At 46.2% G+C, this 17,290-nt stretch overlaps 1 protein-coding gene, 1 non-coding gene and 1 pseudogene across 2 annotated transcripts; 2 read left to right on the forward strand and 1 right to left on the reverse strand.

The window, feature by feature from the left end:
* The first annotated feature begins 4,534 nt into the window (after positions 1-4,534).
* On the forward strand, positions 4,535-4,606 carry TRNAK-UUU (transfer RNA lysine (anticodon UUU)). The gene has a single exon. It is a non-coding gene; the product is annotated as a tRNA-Lys (tRNA).
* A 3,769-nt stretch (positions 4,607-8,375) lies between these two features.
* On the reverse strand, positions 8,376-9,664 carry LOC109744025 (DNA damage-repair/toleration protein DRT102). Its single transcript, XM_020303117.4, has one exon. The coding sequence runs from the start codon at positions 9,501-9,503 to the stop codon at positions 8,553-8,555; it is 951 nt and encodes a 316-aa protein (XP_020158706.3). The 5' UTR covers positions 9,504-9,664; the 3' UTR covers positions 8,376-8,552.
* Positions 9,665-10,682: 1,018 nt separating this feature from the next.
* On the forward strand, positions 10,683-12,383 carry LOC109744012 (putative receptor protein kinase ZmPK1; annotated as a pseudogene).
* Positions 12,384-17,290: the final 4,907 nt, after the last annotated feature.

Here is a 17,290-nt window from a genome sequence, read left to right on the forward strand (position 1 = left end):
AACACGAGGCAAGGGCGTTATTCCCTGGTATGAGGGCTTTTCGGAATGGAACGATGACTACAGGACCCGTGCAAGAAAGAAGATGGAGGAGGAGAAGAAGAGGAAGCTGGAGGAGGAGCAGAGGAAGCAGGACGCGGAACGCCTTCAAGGCCTAAAAGCAAGGCACGCGGACTTGGCACTCAAATTCCAGCAGCAGCAGCAGCAGATCGACTCACTTAGCCAGGAAAGGGGGTCTCAGCAGCGGCAGCAGCAAGCGGATGATCATCCAGCATTGGATAGCACCGCCCCATCCATGCCGAGAAGCAGCGTTGGTTCCGCCCCGGGCGACGCACTGCTGGATACATACCCTGTGGATGACATCATAGAGAACACTAACTGTGAGCTACACTTCAAAATGAAGAACATATCCATGAAGGTGGCGGACGCCGTTGCTTTTACAATTACCCCCGAAGCAACCTTCCATTGCGCCCCGATTCCAGAGGGCTATGCTCGTGTCTTGGTTGATGAGATGGTGGACCCATATTCGGGGCTAGATCTTGACATTCCTGGAGGTGACGACGAGCACACACTGGGAGAGGTCATACATCGTATCATCCTATGGAGAAAGGATTGCATCATCTTTCGAAGTCCACCGACACCGCGTCTGCCGACTCCTCCTCGAAGTCCGCCACCGTGTCAGCAGACTCCCGCTCCTCCAAGTCCATGAACGCGTGAGCAGACTCCTGCTTCAAGTCCGGCACAGCGTCAGGCCACTCCTCCTGTTTCAAGTCTGACACCGTGTCAGGCCACACCTCCTGCTTCAAGTCTGGCACAGCGTCAGGCCACACCTCCTGCTTCAAGTCCGACACCGCGTCAGGCCACACCTCCTGCTTCAAGTCCGGCACAATGTCAGACCACTCCTCCTGCTCCAACTAAGCCACGTCAGCCGTCTCCGCCGCCTAAGCAATCGCAGAAGAGACACGCCGTAGCTATGGTGCGTAGCGGTACGAGTCGGGGTAGTACAGAAAGTACAGGCGGAGACAAGCGATATAAATATGGTCCAAGCAGCCTCGCTCCTCTTCCTCAGAGGCCTTACGACATGACCGAGGAGCAAAATGATGCAATAGTGCGGGCCGAAGTGGATGCTCATTTTCGACCGAAACCGGCAACGCCGCCGAGGGAGAAAGTGCCTGAGGAAAAGATTGACCACTTCATTCGTATGGCTAGACCACCAGACCACCAGCTCCCAAGCCTGTTGACTCAGACTATGAGCGCCAAATCAGGAAGGCACATCGAGCACGACTACAGAAAGAAGCGAGCTCGAGCTCGAGCCAACAAGCAACTGTCAAAAAATGCGGGAAAACCGTTCCCCAGCTGGGAGAACTGGCGGCGCAATCGACCCCCCCCCCCGCGCATGTTGTGCCAACAACACATGAGAGTACGCGCGCCCAATATTATTGTGGGCAAACCGTTTACGTTCCCGAGCTGGGCGATGTGGTAATAACCGAGGAGCATATAATGCAGGCTGAAATGCTCAAAATCACTGTTGGACAACTCCTCGAGATCGAGCTCATGTCTCCGCTTAGAGAGGAGGAAATAAAACGGAAATATGTCCGGGGCCAACCTTTGGTCGAGCCAGACGAGGTCAAGAACCTCCCAACGAGAATGTATGAATTGCATCAGTGGTACATGAACATTACCAAGATTTCCAATCGAGGGTCCCTCATGGTGAATGTCAAGGAGGAGCATTACTTCCATGAGAAAGCTATGTCCGTTGAGTATTCAGAACTATTTCAGTTATTCAATCAAGATGCACTCGACAAATCTATCGTCAGTTGCTATTGTCTGTAAGTGATTTCTTTCTGTAATTTAAGTCTCAAGCTAGCTCTAGTGCTCATTGATTGATCATTAATTACCTGTAATTATATATCCTCACTATATATTCTTTTCTGTGGTATTATGCAGGATGAAGATGTATGAAATGAAAAAAGCTGGACGCTATGACATTGGGTTCATTGACCCAAATACCGTTAATGAATACACATGGAAATTGGAATGGTGTAGACAAGATGTAGAGAAATGCATGCTAGAGTTCTTGAAGCGCCTCAATAGTAATGAAGATATACTACTTCCTTACAACTTCGAGTGAGTCACACTCTCTTGTACTACAAATTCTGTTTTTGCTTACTAGCTAGATGTTAATAAGTGTATAGGGTTTAGGGTTATAGTTGATTGGTGTTATGCACATGCCCGCTTAATTTATACATGCAAACATATGCGCATGCAGCTTCCACTGGATCTTGTTAGACATTAAAGTTGACGAAGGAAAAGTTGAAGTACTGGACTCACTACTTAAAAAAGATAGTGACTACAGTATCGTGAAGGGGATAGTCGACATGTTATTTCAATCATTATTAACTATATCTCGGCCTATTTAGTTCGTCATTTCCTGATATGAACTATTTTTAATAACCCCTTTATTAATTTTCTTTGCCGGCGGACAGAGCTTGGGCAAAGTACATCAAGGTGACTCCAGGAAAATGGCGACAAAAGCTATGTTGGTATCGACCCAAGGTAAGTAATTAAGTAGTACTAGCTAGCTAGCTACCATCTCTTTAATTCTTGATTCAATACCATTAATTAATTAACATGCTTGATTAATAATTATCTGATTAAATTCTATTCTCGTAAAGGCCCTGAAGCAGGCGACGGGGACTGAAGTGTGTGCATACTACGTTTGCGAGAACATTCGCATGATGGCGTCCGAAAGGAGCAGATCTGATAGACAGGACTGGGTACGTTTGCCAGAACACTATTCACAAATCTTACATGATTGTCGATATCTAGTCACACAACTAATAAACATGCATATTGATCTCCTTCTTAACAGTTCAAAGAGGTGCGGGACCAGCTCCTATCAACAGAGCGAATACGAGCACTGCAAGAGGAAATAGCGGGATTTTTGCTCGACCAGGTCATAGATCCGAAAGGAGAATACTATTACCCGCTACCGCCCCATGAACCACTTGTCATCGTGCTCCGAAGGCACCAAGGCAACATGTAGGAGAAATTGTATATATATACATGTGTATGTGTGAATAATTAATGATGGTTGTGAGACATTCGATTATATATATATATATGATCGGTTCTACGAGAAAATCTATTTATATATATGCATAACGTGTACAATATGTAGTATCGTAAAATACCAGCAAACAAAAAAGAATTAAATGGAAAACACAAAATTAATGAAAGAATAAAAATTAAAACCAACCCCCCCCACCCCCCAAACATTTAGTACCGGTTGGTGCTACCAACCGGTACTAATGGTCTACCAGCACCCGGGCCTGGTTCGTGCCACGTGGTGGCACTTTAGCGCCGGTTCGTGCCGAACCGGTAGTGGGGGGGGGGGGGGGGGGGGTGCGCGCATTTAGTCTCCACTCTTTAGTGCCGGTTGCAGAACCGGCACTAAAGGCCCTTACGAACCGGCGCTAAAGCCCGGTTCTGCACTAGTGAAGCATACACCATACACCATACATAAGCTGCATGCACGATCGAGCTAGCTAGGTTTTACTTGAGGGCGTACACCATCTTATGTCTAGCTTCCTTCCTCGGTCAATTTCAAATTAAGTAGACTGTAGACTTCTTTTTTGCGGGGTGCAAATTAAGTAGACTACAACATGCCAAAACTAAAAGGACCCGTTTCTTTCCTTTTCAAGTCGTTTTAGTGTGGTCTCTTCCAATCTTCCGTCGACGGATGCCTAACTAACACCTGGAAGAACAAGACAGACAAAACATCGCGACAGAAATGTGATCGAATGTACTTACTGATTAGATTTTGATGTCTGCATTTGACTATTTGATTTACACACTTGCCATCACCGGCAACCTAGCTTATACGACACTCACAACACATTTGACTCGCCACGAACACGCCTAGCCTGGTTGACATGAACTCCATCAAGTAGTGCTTCTCTAGAGCCTTCTCCGGAGGAACTAGATGGTCATCGGTTACGTATTTTAGTGATGAAGGGGACGATATGTATCAATGAACAATGTTTACATGGAGGAGAATTGGGTCTCTAAAGAATATGTAGGCACCAACTTCATTTTTGTATTAAATTATGTGTAGGCAACGAAAAAGGTATGTGTAGTACAGATATAAAATTTTCTTGCTACAAAACCTTTAGATATGCTTTGAGCACTTTTAAAACTATTTGAAAGCACTATTATTTGTGGATCAATAATATTTAGAATCAGTCAAGAAGACTTATAGAAATTATTAGCCTAATTTCTCGGTTGCATTGGGCCTTTGCGGCATTGATGCAATTACAATTTCAAGCAACAGCAAATAGCCATGAGGCAAACAAAGGTAACGTTTTTTGGACAACCCACCCTAGCGGAGAACGCAGCTCGCATCTTCGTGTCCTCTAGGGATGAGAAATCTATTGGAGAACTATTTTTGCCCAAAGTGCCCCGAATGAACGGCTCATAGTTTTTGGCATCTGTTATAGCCTGTGTTATTCAACTAATTTCTATTTTTGTCGCAAATGCCGACCTAGCTCAGTGGTAGAGCGCGTGGCTTTTAACCACGTGGCCGTGGGTTCGATCCCCACGGTCGGCGTTCCCTTGTTGTACAATTTTTTTTTCCGCAAAAACAAAAGAATTATATTAACACCGGCCACCGTTTGTTCAGGCTGTCTCTAGTCAATACTTTGTTATAACCCAGGAGCCAGAGGAAAACAGGAATTTTTTGAGGGCATAGTACTCTCCAGAATCTATCCCCAACCCTTGAAACCACCCCCCCAAAGTTGATGACGTTATAGAAGGATTTAACTGAGTACTACCATTTGGCTCCAAGAGTCCAAATAGGTACTATGTTAGATTTATCACTTAATTGGACCGACCTCATCACCTCCAACATTTGGTGCCACAGCTCTAGACCAGATTGGTCTACATTTCTCCAAAACGACAGTTCTAGTTCCTCACCATGCCAGACTTGTGCTAAGTAGCAGTCTGGTTGATTGCATATAACAAATAATTTCCAAAATTGTACTTTAAGGGAACAATCCCCCACCAATATGTCGTGCCAGAAACTGGTGTTCCTACCATTCCCAACTTTCCATCGATATATGTTTTTTGAAGCCGAAAGAGCCCATGTAACTCCTTTCCAAAAAGGTGAACCCACATTACTTCTAGACCACAGCACATTGGGATTGTTGGTATTATATTTCTCTTATATTTATAATCTATAATAGTCCTCCAGCACAGAGAGCCGGTTGTTTTCCGCAAAATAGAAAGAGAGCGTCGGTTTTTGCTGAAAGAGGAGGATCCATCTACCAAACAATGTGTCATATCAGTGTTGTGAGGTGGTCTCTTCAAATCAAAAACAGAAAGGATCACTTGCCATACAAACCCAGCTAAAGTCTAAAGAACAGCAAAATAGCAAGCGATTCAGTCTCCTTGGCCAGACAACAGTGACACTAATCGCAGTTAGCGATTCAAATGTAATTTTCTTGCCTACAAACGATTTACACGAAGCAACGTGGAGCACTAGTTTGAATAACAGTACTGGTACCTCATTCCAGATGAACCAGAGAGGTGGTTAACCATGATAGAGCTAAGTTCCGACATCTCCACCGTTAAAAACCTCATCACTTCACCCGGAAAAAAAAATTCCGCATCTCTTCACAAATCATAACTGAATGAGAATATACAGCAAAGCGATCTCCATTTTTCTTTCTTTCTGATTCTATACAGCAAAGGGATCCCCATTTTCTGGTTATATATTACTCCATCCGTCCGGAATTACATGACACTCAAACGGACGTATCCAGCCCTAAACACGAGGTAGTATTTAGTATTACTGAACAAATAGAAAGCTGCTCAGGGAACTTTCTGCTAATCTTAACTAAACCTGCGCAATCACTAAAGGTAGGACTCACTCAATCCAAATGTAAATCCTATTGGGAATTGCCTCGGTTTCCAAGGTGGGACTTCGACCATGAGTTTTTACAAACATGAAAGCTTAATATAGAAATATACATACATTATGGAAAGCATGTTTACTAAAGATTTACATTTGAAATCAGAGGAGCTGTTCTTTAACAGCCAAGTATCTTAGAGAGCGAATTGCGAATTTGTGATGGCCTATACATGGTTTTCGAGTCTAAAAGTAACAAGAAAAAACAGCCAGTCACTTGGTTGTATTAGTATTATTCTTGAACTTCAATCATTGTACTTTTCTATATATAACTCCCTATCGATGAGCCTCACAGCCCTCGATCTTCCTGTCGTTGAGAGAACGGAAGAGCCCTGCCCTATGCATGGAAAATGTATCCCATGCAAGAGTGTACTTCAGCCGAGAAGACTGCCAAAGTCATGAGACTTCTCAAAGGCCTGGGTGAGGCAATATAAAAAATCATGGATGATGTGGCTTTACAAAAGAGCAGTGCATTGTACAAGTTATGTCAAAAGCCCAGTCATTGTTGAGAACCTGCCAAATGAGGCTGAGATCTTGTTCGGCCTTCAGAAGCTGCAGGATACATCTGCATTGAGTTACAGAGAACCATCTATGTGCACAGCAGCCAAACTGCATATGCAGGAGGACCTAAGTTCTTCGCTCATAGCCAAGCGCTAGCCCAGCTGCGGGATTCTCAACAACATCAGCATTATGCGTTGATCACAACCAAACTGCATATGCAGGACCTAAGTTCTTCTTTACAGGTATTATCCCTGTGATATTCCGTATAGCTTATACCAGCAAATATGAGTATATGACAGACCATCTTTGTGCACAGCAGCCCCATCCTGCTTCTAATCTGACAATGTTTTTTTGAGTTCGATGAATAGTAGAATAGTAGCATAGAATAGTAGAACCTACTATCCATGAGAAGCCGCCTAGAAATCTTTTATACCAAAAGTACTGCAAGCATGGGAAATTGGGAATCCTAGCAAATTTGCAATTCCATACAGTTATAAGTACCTTTGATGGAGTTTATCTTTGAAGCTCAGCATTCCATGAGATGGATGGCCAGATTGGAGCCTGAAGGCAGGATAAGCAGCTTGATCCACATTGCAAAGGTCCAAAGCTCCAGTTTCACAAACTCTTATTCCAGGTTCTTTAATCTCAGTCCTGAATGCTAGCATTTCGGCACTAGCAAGGTTTGTCTTCCAGTTCTTTAACACCAGTAAGGGTTTTTCAACCAACATTCTTTCTTAGATTACTAAAAAAAATCTGAAGTTTCTGTTCTTGATTGTTCACTTTACTCGATTCGGTGGTCAAATGCAAAAACTTTCTGGTTTTATACTAAAGGTAGTCAAAGATTTTTGGTACCTCCATGGAATAACAAAACTACCCTAATTGGATACAGTTGGAGATCTAAACAGACTTGCAAACATTCGAGTTTACAATTTCATATGCTGAAAAATGGTTTAGGCATTATAGCAGCAAATTGGCCAGTTTAGCCAACATCACCTGCTATTAAAACTGTACCAACCAATCCAGTAATTTACTCATGACCTCCTCGGTGCAGGCGTACAAACACACATATGTGATTTTAGAGCTTTAGAACCTATATTAGTACATCATGTTAATATACTACTTTGGTCCATGGCGTACTAGCAATCATGTATTGAACGCAAATACATGAAAATCAGCTGAGGGATATACATGGATAATAACTAATAAGATGTTTTATTTTGAGTGCCCTGAGATTTTAGCAGGTATTTGGAAATAATAAAAAGGGAAAACTGCCACTAAATACATCACCTTCAATGAACTTTCTGCCGTATGCTTTACCTGATTTTTCATATAAGAGTATAAGACCAGTCTGTTACAAAATTTATGTGACATCAACATCACCGAGCATGCAGAACAACAGCTTCTCCTATGTTATTTGCAGAACAGAAAGCACATCATAAAGTGTTTACAAAACTGGAACCATCAAACAGAAACATGGAACAAGCAAGTGGCAACCGCTATCATAAGCTTGTTTCCAACAGAAAAACAAATACCAGAATGATAAGCTACAAAATGGGGACAATTTTAATAAAGACAGAAAATAGATAGTGCTCAGGGCCAAACAGTATTGCAAACGTTGTGGTCAGATAAACATTTTCTTTTTGCTCTCCACCCGAAAAATGTACAGCTTTTGAATGCAGACCAGAAGATTAATATGTCCATGGATAAGAGTCACAAAACAAATCTAGCCAAGCGTGTTTGCCGATAGCCTAAAACATCTTGTGTGTCACTTAACATTGACACAGAATATAATTGTTAACTTGTTATATTTGTTGAGATCATTAAACTTGAGTCTGAATAAAATATAGCAATCCTTGCATCTGCATTTTATTCAGCAAACACAGATTATAATTGTATAAACATATCAAGGTAGCATTCCAACCAGTATCACCATTTTATTCGACAAAGCATGGCACAGCATCCAGCAAACATACATATTTGAAAAGATGTCACCAGAACCAGCACCAGCAACAAACATTGTACACTGAACTCTGCATCGATGGAGAAAAAAAGGTGGAAGCACAAGATAGAACCTTCACAAACCTCCTCACTTCTCACTGTCAACCACACCGAGCTCTGCATCGATGGCATTGCGTGCGGTCTCGAGGTCTTCATCGAGGAATATGTCCCAGTGCCCATCCCAGCGGATGAAGAACTCCGTGTCCTCCAAGTACTTGACGCGGTGCACGTCCCCAGCAGGCGTGAACAGGAAGTCCCCATCGACCAGGCCATAGCTCTCCTTCTTGGTCAAGTTCCACACCTTCTTCTTGCCCTTGATCACCACCAGGTCGTGGCCGAAGGTGTGGTGGTGGGCCGGCTCCACGCTTCCAGCTTTGAACCGGACGTAGGCCGAAGTGGGGCTCTCGCGCACAATCCGCATCTCGCCGCCGGGCATGATGTCCACCGGCTCGAACTCCATCCCCTTCCTCAGGCAACAGATGGCGCAGGCGGAGTCAGGCGCAGGAGGGGCTGCCGGTCCCTCGGGGATGGAGGCCATCTCACCGGGGGCAGCATCGAGGAACTTCTGAATGTCCTCCGGCCAAGGGGCGTCGCCGGACGCGGGGCAGGGGGCGCGGAAGGGGGTGGCGAGCCAGGCGTCGGCGATGGCGAACGCGGCCTCGGGCGGGGTGGCCATGCCGGAGAGGGCGAGGACGTTGCAGGCGTTGATGGAGCGGGTGTTGACGGCGTCGGCGGCGGAGCTGCAGTGGGTGGCGTACACGCCGGGGTACTTGTTGGCGAAGATGGTGACGCCGGCGCCGGTGCCGCAGACGACGACGCCGCGGGACTCGAGCGCGGGGTCGGGGGCCGAGGAGGAGACGCCGCGGGCGACGGCCGCGGCGGCGGCGTAGTACTTGTCGACGCCGAGGTCGACGACGTCGGCGACGGAGGGGTGGGCGCGGAGGTGCGCGACGACTGCGTCCTTGAGCGGCTCGCCGAAGCCGTCGGCGGCCGCGAAGATCTTGAAATGGCGGCTGCCGGCGGAGGCAGAGGCGGCCATCGGCGATAGCGGTTGACTTGCGATGTTCGATCTGAGATTTGGGAGCTCGAGATTTGGATGCGGAGCAGAAGACTACAGTGGCGAGCGGCGACAGCGAGCAAAGGCAGCCGGGCCGAACTAAGCAAGACGACGACCGCAAGTGGACCTTTTTCTTTCTTGATGAGATGGACACGAATGAGAAATGAGAACTCGATCGGCCCATCAGTCTCTGTGTATCAGACTGTTTGGCAGAGATAAGAACATAAAGTTTTTTTTAAGACAATTTTGCTCATAAAGGTAGGGATGCAAATTTGGAACCACGCCAGGTTTCATGTTTCTCGTAACTCATTTGCATTTTCTAGAACTATTAAAGAAGCAATAAGCGCCATGTTCGGATTTTGACGCCTGAATGTTTGGAATGTCTCCTTTTCTTGTCTTGGATAAGACCTTAGGATAGACTAAAGAACGGAAATAAGATTTTAAACTCATTTTGCCAACTTTTTCACGCACATGTTGTTCAAATTTGAATTATATTCATTAATCTTTTAGTGACTTAAAAATAGCAAACAAGCCACAAAGATGGCAAATTTGGAGTGACAACGAGTAGATTCGCGCTGCAACATGCAGTGGCAGAGACAGGGGGACCACCAGGGCCCTGCCCCCCCCCCCCCCCCCTAACATCACTGATTTACTCCTAATATAGAGATGAACAGTGCGGAATTTAGAAAAGAATACATGCATTAGTGTAGTTTGGGCCCTGTAATCAAAAGTTTGTGTCATTTGCCCCCCCCCCACCCTATCTTTAATTTCTGACACCGCCACTGGCAACATGGGCAGTCCCCGAGCGGCTTGGGTAGGCGTCCCACCCATCCGCAAGAACAACTATGTTCTACGGTGGATTACTGGCTGGGGTGACTTCAAAAGATCTATCTTCAAGATGATGTTTGAAACATCGCTTCATGTCCAAATGAAAACTTGTTCTAGCCTTTGTGGGTCGGGTTGAACAGCGAAAGAACTTGCGTCCTTACCTTGTTAAAGATGTTGTCTCGTTGTTTGATGCACTGGTCTTAAGTGATTGGTTTCAGCAATCAAGATGAAAATCCTTGTCCTACCACTCACTAGACAACGACGACCCAAGGACGTGTGTACTCCTTCTTGAAAGAGCTGCTGCGGAAGAAATCAACTTAATGTGTTATTCATTATTTTTTCTTGTATTGGTATTGCCGGTGTTAGTCTCAGTCAATGTTATATTCGTGAGATCTTATATTAAGATTTTTGTTTCTTTCTTATTATACATGTTATGTCACTTGACTGATAGGTCTTAGTCCACGGCGACATAATCACAGCTAACTGAATATTTGTAACCACAGCTAACTTTAATCTTTCCTTTTCACATCGTATGGACAGGACGACCTTATCCAGCATCTCACTACTTTTTTCTTCAGCCTCTAAAAGAACACCACTGGCCTGACGACGTAACTAGCACGTACTCACAGCATTCCTCTACACAATTCGTGATGGCTAGATTCTTCAGTCCAGCTCTCGTTCCACCCGTCTCTCTCGTTCTGCTTCTGCATGCGCTCCGGTGCATCATCGGCACAGCACACGCTGAGCGCCGGGTCATCCCTGTCGGTGGAAGACCACGAGCGGCCCTTCCTGGTGTCACCGGACGGCACCTTCTCCTGCGGCTTCCTCCCAGCCGGGGAGAACGCCTTCTACTTCTCCGTCTGGTTCACCGCGGCCAAGAACAGGACCGCCGTCTGGACGGCAAACCCTGGCGCCCCTGTGAACGGCCGGGCATCCAGCATATCGTTCCGGCACGACGGCGTGCTGGCCCTCGCTGACGCCAACGGGACGACCGTGTGGGACAGCAAGACCGGCGGCAACAAGCGCCTCGCCGTCTCCCTTCTCGACGCCGGCAACCTTCTCATCACGGACCCGGAAGATTCCACCGGCGTTGCCGCGTGGCAGAGCTTCGACTGGCCGGCGGACACCTTGCTCCCGTCGCAGACGCTCTCCAAGGACAAGAAGCTCGTCGCCGGCTACTACACCCTCTACTACGACAACGACAACGTGCTGCGCCTCCTCTACGACGGCCCGGAGATCGCCAGCATCTACTGGCCGGACCCGGACCTCGGCGTGTTCGGGAGCGGCCGGACCAACTATAACAGCTCAAGAGTCGGCGTCCTCGACGACGCCGGGGTGTTCCTCTCCAGCGACAACCTGCGAGCCGAGGCCACCGACCTGGGCGTCGCCGGCGCCAAGAGACGGCTGACCGTCGAGCAGGACGGGAACCTGAGGATGTACAGCCTGGACGCGGACGGAGGATGGACGGTCACGTGGGCGGCGCTGAAGCAGCCGTGCTCCGTCCACGGGCTGTGCGGCAAGAACGCCATCTGCGAGTACCAGCCGTCCCTCCGATGCTCCTGCACGCCGGGGTACGAGAGGGTGGACCGCCGGGACTGGACAAAGGGCTGCAAGCCGACCTTCACCGTCAACTGCAGCGAAGCTGCGACGCCGGAGCGGTTCAAGTTCGTCAAAGGTGGCGTACACCGACTTCTACGGCTACGACCTCTGGTTCAACCAGTCCGTGACGTTCCAATACTGCCGTAGCATATGCTTGAATACATGCTCCTGCATCGCCTTTAATACCAGACGGATGGCCAGGGCAGGCGCTACCCGAAACGCGTCCTGTTTAACGGCCACACCTCGCCGGCGTTCCCAGAAGCATATACCTCAAGGTGCCTAGAGGTCTCAACGCCTCGGCACCGGAACCGGATCCTCTAACATCCAGGAGGGATGTCACGAAGCTACAGTAACCGTGACATTCCTTCTTCACATCCATATGGTTAAGCCTAAAATGATTATAATTAATTTGCAAATTACAAATCTACTGTATACATTTACAAAAATAACATACAAACAAAATTATGATGCAATAAAATTATGTTTTGATTTATTTTTATACATGCTACAGTAAATTCGTATAGTAGTTGCTACATTAACCCTGACATCCCTTCTTCGCTTTATACACGCATTTCGCTGTAGCTTCGTGACATCCCTTGAGAATGTTAGAGGATCCGCTTCCCTCGGCACCGACGCCGTCCGCGGGCCTCGACTGCAATCATATAATGGTTCCGGTGCTGCCATCACATACGCGAACACATGCCCAACAGCCAGACAAACGCAGGGGTGGGGCACGCGGAACGTGTTCCGTCGCGCGCTCGAAGAGTCGGCCTGTATCTAATCTCTGGATACTGTACATGAAATGAAATGTACTGTCATTAAACGTTTAACGCTTGGTCTGACTCATCTTAATAACCAAGGTAACTCCATGAAGAGGGTTTACGGTTGGACAACTGACTTTTAATGCAGGGCGCGTTCCGGTCAATACATAATTTAGACACATCCTTCATTATGATATGTTGCAAACACATCTTAACGGTTGTCTTCAGAGCATAAATTAAGATCATGATGATCACAAATATATGGTTGTAAGAGTCAAGTCCTCATACCCGTATCTATTTTTATTATAAGTGTTTTTCCTTGCAACTTGTTTACTTGGTAGAAACCTTTGTCACAAGTGCACGTCATCTCGTGGGTTTGATAACTCATGGCCGCTCCATGAGGAAAGAGGCTGGGAACCTTTTTGCTATCCGTACCGGATCACCGAAGGGACTCATCAGCGGGCGTTACCGAAAGACCAGATGACAGTGACCCTGACCACGCCCCCAGTTCACCATTCATGGACCCTCGAGGCAATCCGCCAAGGTCCGCGCCGTCTGTCCAGATCAGACGACATAGAGAGTTCTACAGAGGCACCCACAACACGCCCGCACGAAACAGACGGCGTAGAGGCCCTCCTCGCTACGGAGGCGGCCAGTACAGGCACACCCGACTCGAGAGGCCGGGCATGCCATGCTGAATCTGGGGCCGGCGGATGCTAACAGGCGGCGCCGGCCTCCCATCGTGCGCGTGGCAGCATGTGAGAGGGCGCACACGGGCACGACCGAAAAGATCACATGACGATGGCCCTAGCCGCGCCCGCGGTCCACCCTTGATGGACCCTGAGGCCATCTGCCTGGGTGTGCGCCAGCTAGACCGAATGGACGACGAGAGAGCCCGAGGGAGGCGCACGGCGCACCAACGCGAAATGGACGACGCGTAGGCCGTCCTCGCCCGTGGATGCTCCCATGAGAGGACGTAATCATAATTTTGGCCCTTTGGGGTAACTTTAGCACAAAATAAACCTAGCTCAAAATTTTAGCACGATCTGAGTTTTTTATTGCAACGTCAAGCTGCCCGATGTTGCCACAACACTAAGAAACGCCACAATTTCATCTTGGTAAACGCCACAACCCATGGTGTTTCACCTTGGAAAACGTAGATAAATTTGTAATTTATATGTGGAGAAGAAACACCAGAAGGTTGGTCGTTTATCAAAAAGGTAAGATCGTGCTAAAAATTCTCAAAATAGTCAAATCGTGTTAAAGTTTCCCCAAAGGGTCAAAACAGGGATTTTGTTCCCACATACTTTATAGGAGTATATAATACCGAAAATATATCAAAATAATTTGATACATACCGAATTCAAACCATATCTTAATTTTATACCGTATTTTTAACCAAAATATTAATATCATATAAACCGAACCATCTAAACTGAATAGAATGCACAATGTTACTCCTCGCGTGCCCCGATCGAATATTTTTTTTCCAACCGGGCTCACAACCCCTTTCCATTAATTTTGCAATCAACGGAAATACATCAGTCTGTTTTTCAAATTATGTATCGAGCATCCACTTGCTAAAGATAACTAGACCGAAAGATAGGACTAACCGCAAGCAAAATGAGACTGAAAGGGGAGAGCGGGTTGGTGCATCATTAGGAAACCCACCGCAGGACGATCCTGGAACGGACCATCCGTCATGGGGCGAAAACCTGATGACACTTACATGCCACAGCCCAACCAAAAAACACCCAGGGAGTTCCCAGGATGAAACTGCCAATAAACCTCTACGACTAGGCGAACCACTACCAGGAAGCACAATTGCCAGCGAGCATCAAACCCCGGTGGACAACAGAGCGCAAAAGGAAAGATCCAAGCGCCGATCCCATCTAACCAATCTGGATCCCATCTCTGTCTCCCAAGAGAAGTCTGCCACGCGGAAAGGACCTGTCCGCCAGCGCAGCAGCCGCGTGTGCTAACCTCTTCACTCCAGCTTGGAACTTCACCTTCTCTTCCTCCTTAAGCAAACCTGCCCAATATAACATAAACGAGCAGGCAGTGAAGACAGCCTCCAGAGGGGTACGAGCAACATAATTTTCAAATGTAACTTTATTGCGGAGATTTCAGATCCCCCAACATATGGCAGCAATGATCATCATATAAAAGCGCTTCCCTCCTGGGAAAAACTTATAGAGCCAAGCGAAACTTTGCTAAAGTGATCGAGGACAGTGAGAAGTCCCAGCCGTCACACCCAGCACCCCCCCAAACTGAACGAGCAAGTGGGCAAGTAAAGAATAAGTGATTTGCTGTTTCTATATCCGTACAAAAAGAACACACAGGATTGCCAGGCCAATTCCTAATACACATATTATCCCGAGTCAGCACGGCATTCTGAAACAGTTGCCATAAGAAGATTTTAATTTTCAGCGGAATAGGTGCTTTCCACACCATTTTATAGTTGGGGCCTGATAAGTTTCTTTCCAACCATTCATAGATAGATTTAGTAGTAAATTTGCCTTTACTACTAAGAGCCCATGCAATTTTATCTGGAGAATCATTCAGCAACAACTTTTTTGCTTCCATTACCATCCAAGCCCACTGCTCACCCAACATGCCAACCAGTCTGCGTCTAAAGCCTAGTTCATAGTTATTCGCAACCCAGGATGCAACAGTGCACTCCTGGTCTTGACAGATACTAAACAGATCAGGGAAACGATCTTTCAATGTGATATTCTCAACCCAAGGATCGTACCAGATTCTAGTCAGGTTTCCACTTTCGATAATGATTTTTCTGCCAGCCATATACGACTCTTTGACTTTCATGATAGCCTTCCAGCAAGGAGAATCAGAGAAACGACTCCGAATATTAGCTACAGTCTTATTTTTGAAATATCTTGCCCTTACTATACGCTGCCATAACCCATCACTCGTTTCTAGTTTCCACCACCATTTAACGAGTAGGGCAATATTCTGCTTATGAAGATCTTTGATACCCAGACCCCCAATCTTCTTAGAACGACATATTCTTGTCCACTTAACCATATGGTATCCATGTTTCTTGTTTTTCTTCCTCCAAAAGAAACGTCTACGGTGCTTATCCATCCTCTCAATAAATGTTTTATTGAAGAGGAACATCGACATGAGGTACGAGGGAATCCCATCTAGGCTGGAACCCAACAAAGTGAGCCTGGCCCCGGAGGAAGCCGCATAGGCGACCCAGGCATCAAGCTTTTTGACCATTTTTCCATCAAGGAAGTCTAAATCCGCATTCTTGAGAGTGGAGTATGTAACTGGGAGTCCAAGATATTTCATAGGTAAGGAGCCCACTTGGCATCCAAACATGTCAGCATAAGCTAGATCAATATCATTGTCACCTCCAATACTAAAGACCTCACTCTTCTCAAAATTGATTTTTAATCCTGACATAATCTCAAAAAGATAGAGCAAAAGTTTGACGTTGATGGCTTTGTCTATATCATGTTCGAAACAAAGCACCGTATCATCAGCATATTGCAGGATGCAAACCCCCTCCTCAATAAGATCAGCAGCTAACCCTTTGATAAGATCGTTTTTTGGGGCCGTAAGCACCATTTTGGTCAGGCAGTCAGCAGCAAGATTGAATAGGAAAGGGGAGTGAGGATCACCTTGCCTCACCCCCGTAGCACTTTGGATGTATGGTCCTACCTCATCATTGATCTTGACACTTACTGTGCCGTTTCTAAGAATTTGAGAGACCCACCCGCACCATTTAGAGTTAAACCCTCGTTTCACATGGCAATCGAGTAAAAAGTCCCAATTGACTTTGTCATAAGCTTTCTCGAAATCAAGTTTAAGAATCACCCCCACTCGCTTTTTAATATGAGTATAATGCAAAATTTCATGTAAAGATAGGATGCCATCAACAATATGCCTCCCTTTAATGAAAGCATTCTGTTGAATACTAAACAGCTTATGAGCGTATTTGCTGGCCCTAATATCCATGGCTTTGGTAAGTAATTTGTAGGGGCAACGTAACAAGAAAATGGGCCTATATTGCTGGATTCTATTAGCATCTGTCAACTTAGGCAACAGAGTTATGGTGCCATAGTTTAATCGTTGCACATTCAACTTGCCTTCATGAAACCACTCAAACAGGTGCAATAGATCTTGAGCTACCACCTCCCAGTAATGTTGATAGAATTCAACAGGGATATCGTCTGGCCCAGGGGCACGATTAGATTTCATGTCAAACAAAGTCTTTTTGATCTCATCAAGAGAAAAGGGTCGAGTCAAGTCATCATTGTCATCAGGAGTAATTTTCTCATCCTGAGACCATAATGTTGCATCAATCTGGCAAAGATTGCCAGGGGCCGGTCCAAATAGGGCTTTGTAATAGTCAGTAGCATGGGCAAGTAGGTTTTTGGTACCTTCTATAGTTATAGACCCACATTCTAGAGAAATCATGGAGTTTTTCCTACGTCGCCCGTTAGCTACTTTATGAAAAAAATCAGTGTTATTGTCTCCTTTCAATAACCACCTCTCGTTAGAAAACTGGTGCCAATGAAGCTCTTCTGCAACATACATGTCATTGAGCTCTAC

The sequence above is a fragment of the Aegilops tauschii genome, chromosome 1, assembly GCF_002575655.3.
Source record: "Aegilops tauschii subsp. strangulata cultivar AL8/78 chromosome 1, Aet v6.0, whole genome shotgun sequence".
NCBI classification, from domain to species: domain Eukaryota; kingdom Viridiplantae; phylum Streptophyta; class Magnoliopsida; order Poales; family Poaceae; genus Aegilops; species Aegilops tauschii.

What these genes read in the sequence shown, in the direction of transcription:
- LOC109744025 (XM_020303117.4), bottom strand. Translation starts at nt 9,503, where the DNA reads ATGGCCGCCTCTGCCTCCGCCGGCAGCCGCCATTTCAAGATCTTCGCG.